This window comes from Pelodiscus sinensis, chromosome 11 (genome assembly GCF_049634645.1).
Source record: "Pelodiscus sinensis isolate JC-2024 chromosome 11, ASM4963464v1, whole genome shotgun sequence".
Lineage (NCBI taxonomy): Eukaryota > Metazoa > Chordata > Testudines > Trionychidae > Pelodiscus > Pelodiscus sinensis.
The window spans coordinates 24,780,338-24,795,262 of record NC_134721.1 but is presented as its reverse complement, the minus strand read 5'-3'; the positions used below and the strand labels follow the sequence as shown (position 1 = coordinate 24,795,262).

The following is a 14,925-nucleotide window of genomic DNA, read 5'->3' as shown; positions in this document are numbered from 1 at the left end:
TAATAGTGTTATGAGTAGTAATTCTTATAAACACTGTTGGTCCCTCGGGAATGACAGGTACTTAAGCTGTGTAAAAGTGTTATTACCTATAAACTGGTTGAGAATATTCATTTAAAAGGTAATTTTAGGTTTACCTAAAACCAGCTAAATTAATGTTTTTATTTGTAGGCTTGTGGTGTTATAGTGGAATTGATCAAAAGCAAGAAAATGGCTGGTAGAGCTGTGCTATTGGCAGGACCTCCTGGAACTGGCAAGGTATCGTCTTCTTAGTACAAAAGCTATTCTCTACCACTCTCTCTTAAATATAGTGGTTAGGGATGTTAGATAGCAGATAATAGAATAGTTGAGTAACCACGTGAATTTTTATTAGTTACTTGACTATTCTATTGTCCCCAGGGGCAGGGCCGGCAGCCAATGCGCTTCAGCCCCACTCTCAGGGAGTCCCCTGTAACCCCATGCTGTGTCAGAGGCAGCAGCATGGGGTGGCAGGCAGGAGCTGGTCCATGAGGGTAGCGAGTTTAAAAAACAGCTTCCATCACAGACCAGCTGCCTGCCACACTGTGCTGCTGCCTCTGTATCAGAGGCAGCAGCGTGGGGTGGCAGCAGTTCCTGACCACGACAGTCTGAGTGTCCCATGGACAGAGGCTGCTGGGGTGGGTGGGAGGCTGCTGCAAAGCAGCCTCTGTCCACGGAGGCCTGGGCTGGCTGCAGACAGAGGCTGGTCTGGCAGCAGTCCCTGTCCTCGGGGGGGTCTGAGCTCCCCACGACCGAGGCTGCTCTGCCTCCCACGGAGCAGCCTCTGTCCATGTGAGCGTGGGCCCACTGCAGACAGAGGCTGGTCCCTGGCAGCGGCCCTTGTCTGCTGGGAGCTGGGACCCTCCCCCCCACAGATAGGGGCTGCTGCTGTGAGCTCCGACCCCCTCTCAATCAGAGGCAGCAGCACAGAGGGGCAGATGGCACCATGAAATCAATGTTGGGGGAACTGGCTTTGAAGGTAGAACACTGTGTGGCACTGCCGCCTTTGAAATGTAACAACAGCTGGGCGAGCTCTTGCTACATTTCAAAGCAGAAGCGCCCTTATTGACTAATCTAATAGTTGATGGAAATTCCATCGACTATTCAATTAGAATTCCATCAACTATTCAATTAGTTGATTAATCTAACTTTAATATCCCTATCATATACTTGACTACTCTTTTACATCCCTAATAGTGGTGTCAAATATTTCCCCAATAATAACTTCAGCAAGTACCTTCTGCAGTTACTAATCTTTTTTAACTTGAGCCAGAGTTGAATAAGCACTGAACCTTTCTCCAAATTGTGTTTTACCATGCTATGAGTGTGCAGTGGCAATGTCTCGTTCTAGTGCCAACAGTGTAAAAACCCATTCTACACATGTGAATGAATGAAAACGTAATATGAAGTATGTGGGTTTTAAATAAATGTCATCTTAAACATAAATTTGGGAGTTTTAAAGCATTTTAACCTTTGTTTTTTGCACGTTACAAGACTTACACCTTACATATGGGATGTTAAAGAGAGACTGTCCAAAAATAGTAAACAGTTTTATGACTAGCTTCAGGTGCTTCTTGGTAGTTCTTTTAATTCTTGGATGAAAGACATGTTGTAAGAGAAATGTGCTGTTGCTGTATATGAAAAAGTGGAGGAGTAAGAACATAGGAATCCTGACTCCCAGGCCTTAGGTTCCAGTTCTCATTCTTCCATTATCTCATTGAAGGCACTTGGATCTCTCCATTTATAAAACAGCACTGTAAAGCATTGCAGACGGTGATGTAGTGAGCAAAGTATTTTAACCTTCTGGAATGGTTTCTACAAGATCTTTTGGTCATTATACATGTATCTCTCATAAAAATTCTTAAGTGTGTAAGAGTTCAGTCTTTTGAATTTTTACAGACTGCTTTAGCTCTAGCTATTGCTCAAGAGTTGGGAAGCAAGGTTCCATTTTGTCCTATGGTTGGAAGTGAGGTCTACTCCACTGAGATCAAGAAGACTGAAGTCCTGATGGAAAATTTCAGAAGAGCCATTGGTAAGTGTTAAAATAGAAGAAGAGAAAAGTGCATATATGTCTGGATTTGTAAAAAAGAAAAATAAATCTGAACAAAAGAACACTAGTTTTTTTCCAGCATTTGGGGTGGTGTCAGGTTTTCATGCTTCAGTTTTTCAGTGTTCTTTTTAGTCCTGTTTCATTCTATTTTGTTCCTCAGCTTAACTGAGTCACTATGAAACTTAATACAGGGCTCAGATCTTCGTCACTTGAGTTGTTCCAGCTCATCTCCCTTCCCAGGTTGTGGAAGGAGGGAAACTCTTTTCCATTCCGTTACCTTGTCCTCCAGAAACTTCTCCTGTTCCTGCACATTATTGCCAGACGATGTTAGAAAAAAATCTCTTTAGAATCTATCAACACAAGTCTCAGGCTTATGTGAGGTTGTATAGAGAGGAAAATGCTCCTTTCCTTTCCTTTCCAACATTCTCAATCCCTCCTACATCTGTCTCCTACATATCAGTGCTTTGCCTAGTGTTTTATTCTAAGTAAAGGCAAGAAAATGTTCCATTCTAGCAAGATGAGCATCTTAGTAAATGGTAAATGCACTTTAGAATTAAAGAGGAAATTATCTTGAGTTGCCTCTGTTCCATTTTATCTGAAAGAACAAAGTTAAATTTGCAACAAAAGCTCATTGAGTCTTTAAATTAATCTTCTTGTATTACTTTTACGTGATTGCTTCTGACAACCGATAAAATCAGTCAAAAATGGCCTTTGCATGTATTTGAATTGCATAAATGTAGCCTAATTGTTTGCAGTCTCAACACAGTATCAGTTAATTTTCCTGGCTTCTATATAATTGTTCCCCCTGGACGTCAGCTAGGTAATTGGTGAAGACTCTCTCTCAAGCCTGTAACCAAACATAAGAGTGGGCTAGTCTGATGTTTAAGTTACTCTTAGGTTGTCAGGTCTTGTAGGTAGAGAGACCAGAGATGAAAGAGAGCAGTCTGCAATATTTCCTTGATGTGATGAAATTTCTTGTCAGACCTTTGGAAACTTGAACTGGCAGATGAAACCCGTGTCATCCACATTGTCATTCCTAGAGTTAGCTATAATTTAACTCCCTTGTGTTAACAGCCAACTACTTTGTTGGTGCTCCACATTCCCGGAATGTCAGCACAGGGATGCTTCTAAACAAAAAGCTGTGTTAGTGAAAGACCAAATTTCTGTCTCCTTGTGTTGAATTTGCCTAGTTTAAAAAATCCAAATATATTTTAAAGGACTAATGAGCCCCCCTGTTTTATGTGAATTGAATGTTTTGCAGACATGCTCAGATCAATTTTTAGAAAGTTTCATTGTCATAAAAAGGAATTTCTAGTGCATGTTTTCAGAAAAAGATTTTGTTTTCTAAGTGGAATAACTCCAATGCAAGGCACTTGACTGTAGAGTGCTTTGTCATGCAATTCTTCACATAGCAGGTCACAATATGTGTAGTCTGTTGCAGTCTCATGCATAGTAATTTGAAGTTGGGTTAGCCACCTCAGTACTACTGAAATGATTCTGACTAACAGTCCAACACCTGAGTCTCGTTTACAGGGTTTCTTATTCTTGGATACAGCAGGAGTCTGCCATGCTGGGGACTGTAGGAATACAAACAAACAACCAGTCACTAGTACATCACATTCTCCTATTGTTCTAGGCTCTGCCTCTTGACACACTTCCTAGTGATATACCCAGCATGTCTCCCTCCTCTGGCTTAGATTGTTTTTTGTGCCATATTGAAGGTGCTCTCTGTCAGAATTATTATTGTCACAATTTCTTATTACTAGACTTATAATAAGGATCTGACATGGACTTGATGATGTTAAGGACTCAAGACAGGCAGCCTCTGCCATGGAAAGCTTATGGTTCATAAGATACAGAAATAGACAAGATGTATGGAGACTAGAAGATTATAGGGAAATTCTATTTTCTATTTTAAAAAAAGCACAGATGTTAATCCAAAATTAGCATTTGTCAAAGCTGTTGACAGAAAATGTTAAAGTACAGTTATCGCCAAACATCTGTCTTAAAATAGTCACTGCTTTAAAAGTATATTTATTCTCTAAGCCTCCAACTTATAACTGCATGCTTAACTGGCAACCAAAAATTTTACTTCTTAGTACTATCAAACCAATAAATACAGAACCCCACAAGTGGTTTTTTTTTTTTTTTTTTTTTTTTTTTAAAGAATATGCTTCTGGATATCATAGGAAATGCCTCTATTTATTTGAGAGCTCTTTGGCCTAGATCGTCTCCTTCATATCTAAACTCCAAAGTTACCTCTTTCCTAAGATAAATGTTGTTCTTATTATATCCAATTTAAATCTCTAACAACTAAAAAGCAATAACATTCATATTATTGGCTAGAAACAACCATCACTGGCTGTAAACCCTTGTATAATGCTATTTTGTTCTGCATCATTTTATGCCACTTAGACAATAAGATGCTTGGAGCAGACAATTGTTAATTTCTTTGCTAAGGCACAACCAAGGCACTCTATAGAAATGTTAAGTTTCTGAAATTAAATAAGCTAATGAATCCAATGGAAATTATCAAACTCTTTATTTATAAGCCTCAGAGGGATAGCTGCGTTAGTGTGTAACTGAAAAAACTTAAACAACGAATAGTCCTGCAGCACCTTAAAGAATAACAGAAAATACAGAAAGTATCATGAGCCTTTGTGGGTACTATCTATATATTTTTTTCTTTATTTACAGTTCACATTCATGTCTGTCTTTAAAAATCCCATTCTTAATTTGAGGTCATTGGGGAACACACACACATTTTTGTTGAAAATAATTTCCCTCTTTCCCTATTAGCAACTCAAAATTACTAGTGAAATATTTGATTCATGTATTTATTTCAAAGCAAAATGAAAAGCTACCAAACAAGGAAACTTTTATAGAGTTCTAGTGACCTCCAGTCATGTTCAGAATGAGGTCCCTTGTATCATTTCCCCAGTGGGCTCTTACTACATTTAAAATGCAGAGCTGCTGTGGTCCCGGAGCTGACATGAGCCGGAACTGGTTAGTCCCAGTTCGTGTCGGCCCCAGGACCCTCTGCATCTCTGCCTCCTCTACCCCATCTGCCGCACAGCAAACAAGGTGTTGGGGGAACCAGCTTTTAAGGGAGTAGTCCCAGCACCAGCCCCTGCTTCTCTCCTCCTTGCTGCCTCTCATATAGTTGACTCGACTACCCGATAAACATATGCTTATCAGGTAGTTGACTACTCCCGTACATCCCTACATAGAATGAGTAATAGGTACTATGATGATGATGGGAGTTGTAGAGAAAATGTCCAGATTAGAAAAATCTTCATATCGCTTAAGGGGCTCTGTTGTCAGAAATCTAGGAGTAATTTGAATTTTGCACATCATTTGAGGTCTATTTAATTGTATATGTTGTCCATCTTTGGTTGTAAAATACATTAATTTAAAAAACAAAATACTTTAAATATTAAATGTTAACCTCTGTCAGAACCCCTTTAAAATAAAATAGTTAGCTTTCATTTTTTTTCTTTGACTTTGTTACTAGAATCGCTATAGTTACATGAAGGTATTGGTTTATAAACTCTGTGTCCCTATTGGGTTAAGATTTTGGCTTAAACTGAATTAATTTCCTTAGCTTTCTATTTTAATTGATGTAGGGATGAACTTTCTCTCCTATTTTTATTTTTTAAAAGGGATATTATTTTTATTTTCTAGTTTTCAAAATAGTGAATTACAATGAAGTACTCTGTAATATATAAACACACTTGATGCTCTCAAGTGTATAGACATTGTCAAGAATGACTTGTAGTGAGAGTCAAGAATAATTAAATGAAAATGATAACTCATTTATACATTGCAACTCATCTTAAAATATTTTTTGTAGGGTTGAGGATAAAAGAAACCAAGGAAGTTTATGAAGGTGAAGTCACAGAATTAACTCCATGTGAGACCGAGAATCCAATGGGCGGATATGGCAAAACAATTAGCCATGTAATTATAGGACTCAAAACAGCAAAAGGAACGAAACAGCTGAAGGTGTATATGATAAAATTCTCCAGCTTTTCATTCTGCATCCTTTCACCTTTGTTCCCATCTTACATATTTTTAATCTCTCTCTCTCCCCCCCCCCCCCGCCAAATAATGTTAAAAATAGCCCATGTCTTTCCCCTGTGCACAGGTAGTGAACAAATTTACCTCTTCATATTCTAGTAAAACCTGTGTTATCTGGCACGCATGGGATTAGGTCATGCCAGTTTTCTGAAAATTACAGATATCTGAGTGGGGGTAGGAGGGGGGACATGCGGGAGCTGTGCAGGAACTATGGGGGGCAGGAATGGTTCAGGGGCTGGGATGTGGCCGGCTGAGGGGGTCAAGATGCAGCCTGGTGAGGGGGAGTGGAAGCCAGGGGTAGAGATGGCAGGGGTGGCCTGCCGGGGGGAGGGGGGAAAGCCGCGAGGGAGCTGACCTGTGGTGGAAGGACAGAAACCGCGGCGGGGGGGCTGGGATGCGGCCTGGCGTCAGGTGGACAGAATGGCCATTCATTCCTCCCCCAGGTACGTGCTGCATGCCCAGCTTAAAGAGCTAGTTTCACCCCCGCCCCCCTCCGCCCCCCCCCCCCCCCCCCGGGCTCAGAAATTTGCTGGTTTCTAAAGTTTTCCAGCTAGTTAAGTGCCAGATAGCACAGGTTTTACTGTATATAGAAATATTAGTCACTTTGGTCTCTTATTAATAATTTAAAGGCTTAATTTCAGGTAACCTGTGTTCAGCTACAGGAAGATTTGGTGATCCAGAGGGTCTTCTAAATGCTCCCATTTCTTCTTAACTTTTCCAACGCGCCCCCTCACTACCCAGACCCCCCTTCAGATAGCAAGGCAGCACATTTTCCTGGTATATGATGCTGAGCTTGATCTTAACCACAGCTCTTATGTATCATAACAATTAAATATATCAGGAAGTCCCTTTTTTTTTTTTTTTTTTTTTTTTGTGTTAACTGGCACTCCACTTGAATATTGGAAGATAGCTTCTTGAAATTTTGCCTGCATTTACTATATATTATTTCACTTGCCTCCTTTTTATGTTTAGGAGGAAGGTCCTGTAGTCTGAATATATAACTGGGAGCCAAAAACCCAGTTCTGTTCTTAAATCAGACCCTGACTCCCTTTATTTATTTAGAAAAGTCACTTAATATGCATCTCAATTTTTCTTCCCTATATGTATGTAAAATGGGGATAAGAGAATTTACAGCAGCATCTCAGCTGTTCAGTACGTATTGTCTTCCATTTGTTCATTTTGAAAATGCAAAATAAAGTATCCTTAGTAGAATTGCATGAGCCACACACACAAGACATACAAAATGTCATCTTCTGGCTTCCCATTGCTCATTTGTTTTCTTTCCTCCATGCAGTTACATAAAGGGTACGTCGAGACTATAAGCCTCTTTTGAAAGAGGCTTTTCTGAAAGATACTTTCGAAAAAGAGCGTCTAGACTACAATCAGTACTTTCAAAAAAGCAAGTCGCTTTTTTGAAAGAGAGCATCCAAACTACCAGTTTGCATTACATAGTGCCTTTTTTCGAAAGAGCACTTTAGAAAAAAGACATTATTCCTCGTGAAACAAGGTTTTCCGCAGTTGAAAAAACTGCCGTGTTCGTTCAATTTACTTTCAAAAGAACGCGGCAGCAGTTTAGATGAAGGGGAACTCTGTAGTCTAGACACACCCAAAGAGGTCAGACTAGATGATCATGATGGTCCCTTTTGACCTTAAAGTCTGAGTCTGAGTGAAAGGGTCACATCATTCTATAAAGACATTGAGTGGTCAACAAGTGCAGGCTATTCCAGAATTAATAGTTAACCCTTTATAAGGTTTGGCTAGCAACCAAGAAAAGCACTGCACTGTGAGAACAAAGAGTATATCAGTATGAAATGTAAAGTATCCTCTTCTTGATACATACCAGATCTTTGTGACTTGGCATAATGTAATTTGTATTATAACATTAATTTATCAGAAAAACAGATTAGACAAGAAAAGTTTAAATACCCTCTATAAAAGAAAGTTAATAATAGAGTCTTTGTGACTAAGCCATATTTACTATTTCTCAAATAGCGGGATGGGGAGTAAGGAAATGTGAATAATACCCTTTCTGCATCCTATTCTAGATCTTGCCCTAAATATTGAATTGAGCCTCAATTTCTGAAATCTTCACTCATTTTGTCTGACTCTAGTTAAAATCTGTGTGTCATGATCATTCTACAATACAATGGAACTGTCTAACTTTCTATATTGTTTGTCTCCAGCTGGACCCCAGCATCTTTGAAAGTTTACAGAAGGAACGAGTAGAAGCTGGAGATGTGATTTACATTGAAGCAAACAGTGGAGCCGTCAAGGTAAAGCCAAAACATGACTTAACTATTGCCCTTTTTTGTGTATTCTGAGACCTTCTCGTGTCCTTTGTCCAAAAGCTCTGTGACCTATTAACCTTATTTGCCTCGGACAGGCTGGATAAGACTGTTAAGAAAAGCCTAGGTCTTTGCTACTGTGGAGACATTCCTCTTGTCTCGAGACAGGGTGATAATCTAGTTCACAGTTAAGGTCATCCTGGCTGGAAAGACATCACTGCAGCTGCCTGGGATGAGCTTTCATTCCTTTAACTTTTCAGACATCTTTTCAAAGGGAGGGAGAAAACCTAAACAACTTTAGTCATTCTCAAACTGAAATACACAGTGTATTTAATCTTTCTTCTATCTCTGATATTTTCTCCACAAGATATATGCATGTAGAAGGGAATACTGCATTAGTTAGCATTCTTTTTATATCTGATTTAAAATGTACTGTACAGAGATACTTGGTGTTTAATGGATGAGTGTAATATTTTGTATCATATAATAAATCACACACCTACAAAAAAGTCTTGAACAGTTCTCCCAATCTCTAGTTAATCTGCTGGATTTGTCCTTTAACAGAAATTGCACACAGTTAAAAGAAGAGCAGAGGAAGGTGGAATATTCTCTGTGTGGGAAAATAATACACATTTTTAACAGGGTTTTTGAGCTTTGATCAATAGATAGGATATTCATGTTGCTAAGCAGGGAATAAAGCATATTCTGAAGTGTCAACCAAAGCTTGTCAGGACTGTAATTGTGAACCAAGCCCTTTATCAACAGTATGTCACTCAAAGTCTCAACAATGAAACTAACTGTATACTTGTGTTTCTCTTTCCACACTACCTCTCTTCTCCTCCTCTTCTCCCTGCCCCCCATTTTGCACAGAGGCAAGGCAGGTGTGATACGTATGCCACAGAATTTGACCTTGAAGCTGAAGAGTATGTCCCCTTACCAAAGGGGGATGTACACAAGAAAAAAGAAATTATTCAGGATGTCACCCTCCATGACCTGGATGTGGCCAATGCTAGACCTCAGGTACTTAACTCCTACAAACTAAATCTGTGCAAATCCCTAAGGATGGGTGCCAGACTGACCCAAAGGCCTGAGGGGAAAGGGTGAGGAGCAGTGGGGATGGGAAAGACTGCATTCTGTAGGATCCACTCTGTCTACTGCAAACATGCCACTATTGGTGAAAAAAACCCAGTATATAGCACCTTTTACCCACCTACTCTCCCTTGTGAACTTCCTGAACAAAGAATCTTCTCTATAAAGGTTCAGGGAGCAACTTGCACATTTCCCAGCTCCATAGAGACATCAGTCGATGCTCTTCATCCCATTCGGCAAGTAGCTTTCTGGTAAGCCAGGGAATATCAGAGGGGCACAAAAAGCAAGAAGAGATGAGAGAGCAACCAAAGAACAGAAAGCAAAAATGATAATAGCAAATGAGAGAGGGCAAAGCAAAAGAGGTACAGGAATGAGCACCTGGAGAAAAAAATAGATGTGGCAGCTTTGCCAGAGCATAGTATCAGGGAATACCAGGAGAAGGGGGTACCAGCCCAAATACATCACATGGATGGTTTCCTCAAAAGACAACTGGGAACCACTGCCCTAGAAGCTAAAGTATAATTTGTGCTCGGGGAAAAAACAAACCCAACCAACCAAAAAATCCTAGGGGCTGAAGCTAAGAGGAGGTCTTTATAGGGAGCAGTTGTCATCACCATGTGACGAGTAGGTTATTTTCTATCCTCAATCCTTAAAGGTATCAATTGGCAGTAGCTCGCTAGTCTGCATTTTTTTATTTATTGAAACGTTCTAGATACAGATGAACTTGTTTTGTTCTGTATTTATTGTTTCATCAGTCATGAACTGGGAACTGCGAACACTTTGATAAACAATCTTTGTTTGTCTGATTTCACTGTATTTTCTGCAAGTGCTCCTATATCCTTTAGAGATGTTGAGTAACTTAAGGTACTCCCCAGGGAACTCCCAAATGACTTCAGTAGTACAGGTTGAACCTCTTTAATTCAGCAATCTCTGCGTCAAAAAACATCCATGATCCAGCATGATTTTAGTTGGCTGAATGTCCACTTGTCATGGGTGTGGCCAAGTCTCCTGTGGTCCCATAAAGCTTGTTTACAGCCACCAGTTGTGACTCTGTGTTCTGTGCTGGTGTTTAGCTCTAATTTGCTCCTCAATGTCTTCTAATTGCCCAGTAAGCAATGAAAGTGTTGGTGATGCTGCTCGATACTACTGACCTCTTGTGGTTCAGCACCAGTCAGGGCCCGAGGGTGACTAAAGAGGTTCAGCCTGTACCTTAAGTATTCTACACTAGCAATCTTTTGTTTGGGGGGGGGGGGGGGGGATTTTTCTCTCTGTTTTTTTTTTTCCCCGCTTCCCCCCCCAATATTGAGAGATCACCATTTTGTCAAGCAGTGCTGTATCTGGACAATGACTTCCTTTTAAAAACATGAATTCCTATAAGCAGGGCTCGCCAAGCGGCAGTGAGCCCCACACGCCAGCTGCACAGTTCATTCTGCGCATGCGCAGATCGCTCTGCGCCTGCTCTTCCAGGTTGTAATCTACTCGCCACGGGCGAGTAGATTACATTATTTGTCAAGCCCTGCCTATAAGTTCTATATGTGAAGGGACACTTGCAAGGTTGACATACCTACAATTTGATGCACCAACCTCTTGACCTACTTGTTTCAAAACAATCCCCCTTGTAAACAAAAACTCCACACCAGACTCTCTGTACAAAAATAAAGGATGTAAAAGTTTTAAAATCCCAACACAGCTATCCATCTGTTAGACAGTTGAACACTTTCAGTCCAAACAAGTAGCTCCAGCCTTTCTGCTTCCTGACCAATTCCATTTGGGTGAGCTGTCCTAAGAGTGAAATTGACAATGCTGTGAAAAAGGGCTATAATTTTTGAATTCTCTTAGTGTTCTTTATGAAGTCCAGACCTAAAAAGGGAGTGAAGAGCCACTCTGAACTAAAAAAAAAAATTCATTTGGAACCCCAAGGCAGTGAAGTGATAATGGATTGGACAGTTGGATTAAAAACAGAATCAACCATTTTTAGAGCTAAAATATTAGAGGACCCCCAAATAAATGATTGCTGAATTTTGTAGCCTGAAGGCATAGAACCTTATCTTCTATAATAGCCTGGTCTATAGCAAACCTGATGAAAGGAGCATAAACTCTGTCAAATAAGTGTAAAAATATAATAATAAAGCCAAACAGGAATTTGAAGAGCAGCTAGCCAAAAACTCAAAAAGTAATAGCAAAATATTTTTTAAGTACATCAGAAGCAGGAAGCCTGCCAAACAACCAGTGAGGTCCCTGGACAATAGATGCTAAAGGAACACTTAAAAACAATAAAGTAATTGAGGAGAAACTAAATTAATTTTTTGCTTTGGTCTTCATGGCTGAGGAAGTTAGGGAGATTCCCAAACCCGAGCAATTATTTTTAGGGGACAAATCTGAGAAGTTGTCCCAGATTGAGGTGTCCATTAGAGGAGGTTTTGGAACAAACTGATAAACTTAACCTTAACAAGTCATTGGGACAGATAGCATTCACCCAAGAGTTCTGAAAGAACTCAGATGTGAAATTGTGGATCTATTAACTGTGGTTTGTAACCTATCCTTTAAATCAGCTTCTGTACCTAATGACAGGAAGATAGCTAATGTGAGACTAATATTTAAAAAGGGCTCTAGAAGTGGTCCTCGCAATTACCAACCAGTAAGTCTGCCTGGTAATGACATTAAATTAGTTGAAACTATAGTAAAGAATAAAATTTTCAAACACATAGATGAGCATAATTTGTTGGAAAACTCAACATGGGAAATCATGTCATACTAATCTACTAGAGTTCTTTAAGGGGGTTGACAAACGTGGACAAGGGGGATCGAGTGGTTATAGTGATATAGTGTACTTAGATTTCCAGAAAGCCTTTGACAGGGTCCCTCACCAAAAGCTCTTACGTCAAGTTAGTTGTCATGGAATAAGAGGAAGCGTCCTCTCCTGGACTGATGTCTGGTTAAAAGACAGGAAACAAAGAGTAAGAATAAATGGTAAGCCTTCAGAGTGGAAAGAGGTAACTAGTAGTCCCCATCCATTCCCCGAGGGTCCATACTGGGAATAATCCTATTCAACCTATTTATAAATGATCTGGAAAAAGGGGTAAACAATGAGGTGGCAAAATTTGCAGATGATACCAAACTGCTCAAGATAGTTAAGACCAAAGCAGACTGAAGAGCTTCAAAAAGATCTTACTACACTAAGTGATTGGGCAACAAAATGGCAAATGAAATTTAATGCTGATAAAGTAATAAACATTGGAAAAATAATCCCAACTTATATATACAATATGATGGGGACTAATTTAGCTATAACTACTCGAGAGAAATCTTAGGGTCATCATGGATAGTTCTCTGAAAAAATCTACTCAGTGTGCAGCAATAGTCAAAAAAGCGAACAGAATGATATTAGGAATTATTAAAAAAGGGATAGAGAATATCTTATTGCTTCTGTGTAAAACCATGGGATGCCTACATCTTGAGTAATGCATTCAGATGTGGTTGCCTCATCTCAAAAAAAAAAATATTGGCATTGGAAAAGGTTCAGAAAAGGACAACAAAAATAATTAGGGGTTTGGAATAGGGATGTTAAATTTAGTTTAATCAACTAATCGACTAGTCGATGGAATTTCCAATTAGTTGATAAGCAGAGGAGCCATAGAAGTTAGCTCCTGGCCCTAGAAGCTAACCTTGCTGCGGCTCTTCCTTTTAGATGTATTAAGAGTCAGCAGGCTCTTAATACATTTAAAAAGCTGAAGCTCAGTGTTGGGGACCCAGCGTATGCCTGGTCCCTGCTACCCCTCTGCCTCTCCCCACAGCGGAGACAGTGCTGGGGGGAAACGGTTTTTAAGCTGACTCTCCTCAGCACTGGCTCCTGCTCCCCCTCACCTTGTTGCCTCAGATAGAGTCTGCATGTGGTCGGGGGAGAGAAGTAACTAGCCTAGGGACTAGATTACTGTCTAATAAGCTCATGCTTATTGGATAGTCGACTAGTCGCTTACATCCCTAGTTTGGACAGGTCCCATATGAAGAGAGATTAAAAAGACTGGGACTTCTCACCTTCGAAAAGAGGAGACTAAGGGGGATATGCTAGAAGTCTATAAAATCATGACTGATGTGGAAAAAGTGAATAAGGAAAAATGTACTTGTTCCCATAATATAAGAACTAGGGGTCACCAAATTAAATTAATAGATAGCAGATTTAAAACAAACAAAAGGAAGTTTTTCTTCATGCAGAAGAACTCCTTGCCAAAGGATGTTGTGAAGACTGGGACTTTAACAAGGTTCAGAAAAGAACTAGATAAATTCATGGAGGTTAGGTCTATCAATGACTATTGGATGGGTAGGAATGGTGTCCCTAGCCTCTGTTTGTCAGAGGCTGGAAATGGATGACAGGGTGGGATCACATGATGATTACCTGTTCTGTTCACTCCCTCTGGGACACCTGGCATTGGCTGCTGTTGGAAGACAGGATACTGGGCTAGATGGACCTTTGGTCTCACCCAGTATGGCCATTTTTATGTTCTTAATGAGCAACAACTCAGGTAGGAGAAATTGTTAATCTCTATCTTTGCTTTTTCCAGGGTGGACAGGATATCCTTTCCATGATGGGACAATTGATGAAGCCTAAAAAAACTGAAATCACAGGTATAAAAATTGTTTGCGCCATATCCTTAGTCACAATGTAAGTTATACATATGCCTAAAGGCTTTGAAAAAATGAGTTTATATAGCACCTCTCATAATAAACATTTCAGAGTGCTTCAGAAAATAAAATGTTGGGTGCCAGCAGTGCAGTGACTAGAATCAAATGCAGTACAGTTAATATCCTATGTGCTGCTTAAGACATTGGACCCCATTATATTGAGGGAAAGTTACGGTACTAGGATTATGCTGCTATTCTTTCAAAATGGTGCCACTAGATATCAGGAGATCCAAACATTCCATGAAGGAACAAACAAAAACAATTGTGTAACTAAATACTACTTTCATCTTGGAGTGTGCTATCTTTCCCGGCATACTATGTAACTGTACAGTGGTTTTGCAAAGTAGTAAAATGGTTGTGAAAGGATCACTGTTGACTGGCTCTGTTTGGCATTGACTCACCTATAACAATAGCCCATGGACTTCAATATGGGTGCTGTAAGTGGAACCCATTCTCTTCCTACCTACAAATGATAGAAGGAAAAATATCCACCATAAAAATCTTTTGTCCTTTGCTTTGAAAGAAAAGGCGCATCAATAGGTATCTTCTCTAAATTCAGATCAAAGTCTCTTTCAATATTAAATGTGAATGATCCTCTTAGTATTCCTTCTCTTGTAAAGATCACCCTCCATATTCTGAAATCAGACTGCATCCACCTAAAGCAGGATGTTGACAGCTATATGTTCAAAAAGCTAAAGAATTAATATTTTTGCTTATATTCAAATG

General features: G+C 39.8%; 1 protein-coding gene across 2 annotated transcripts in view; it reads left to right on the top strand.

Annotated features, from left to right (window-relative positions):
- RUVBL1 (RuvB like AAA ATPase 1) overlaps nt 1-14,925 on the top strand; it is a 28,087-nt gene that overhangs the window by 967 nt on the left and 12,195 nt on the right. For both annotated transcript variants that reach the window (XM_075938812.1, XM_075938813.1), the window contains exons 2-7: nt 169-255; nt 1,915-2,047; nt 5,919-6,070; nt 8,329-8,418; nt 9,301-9,450; nt 14,079-14,142. In XM_075938812.1, the coding sequence (XP_075794927.1) occupies nt 169-255; nt 1,915-2,047; nt 5,919-6,070; nt 8,329-8,418; nt 9,301-9,450; nt 14,079-14,142 (676 nt within the window). The remainder of the gene's footprint in view (nt 1-168; nt 256-1,914; nt 2,048-5,918; nt 6,071-8,328; nt 8,419-9,300; nt 9,451-14,078; nt 14,143-14,925) is intronic.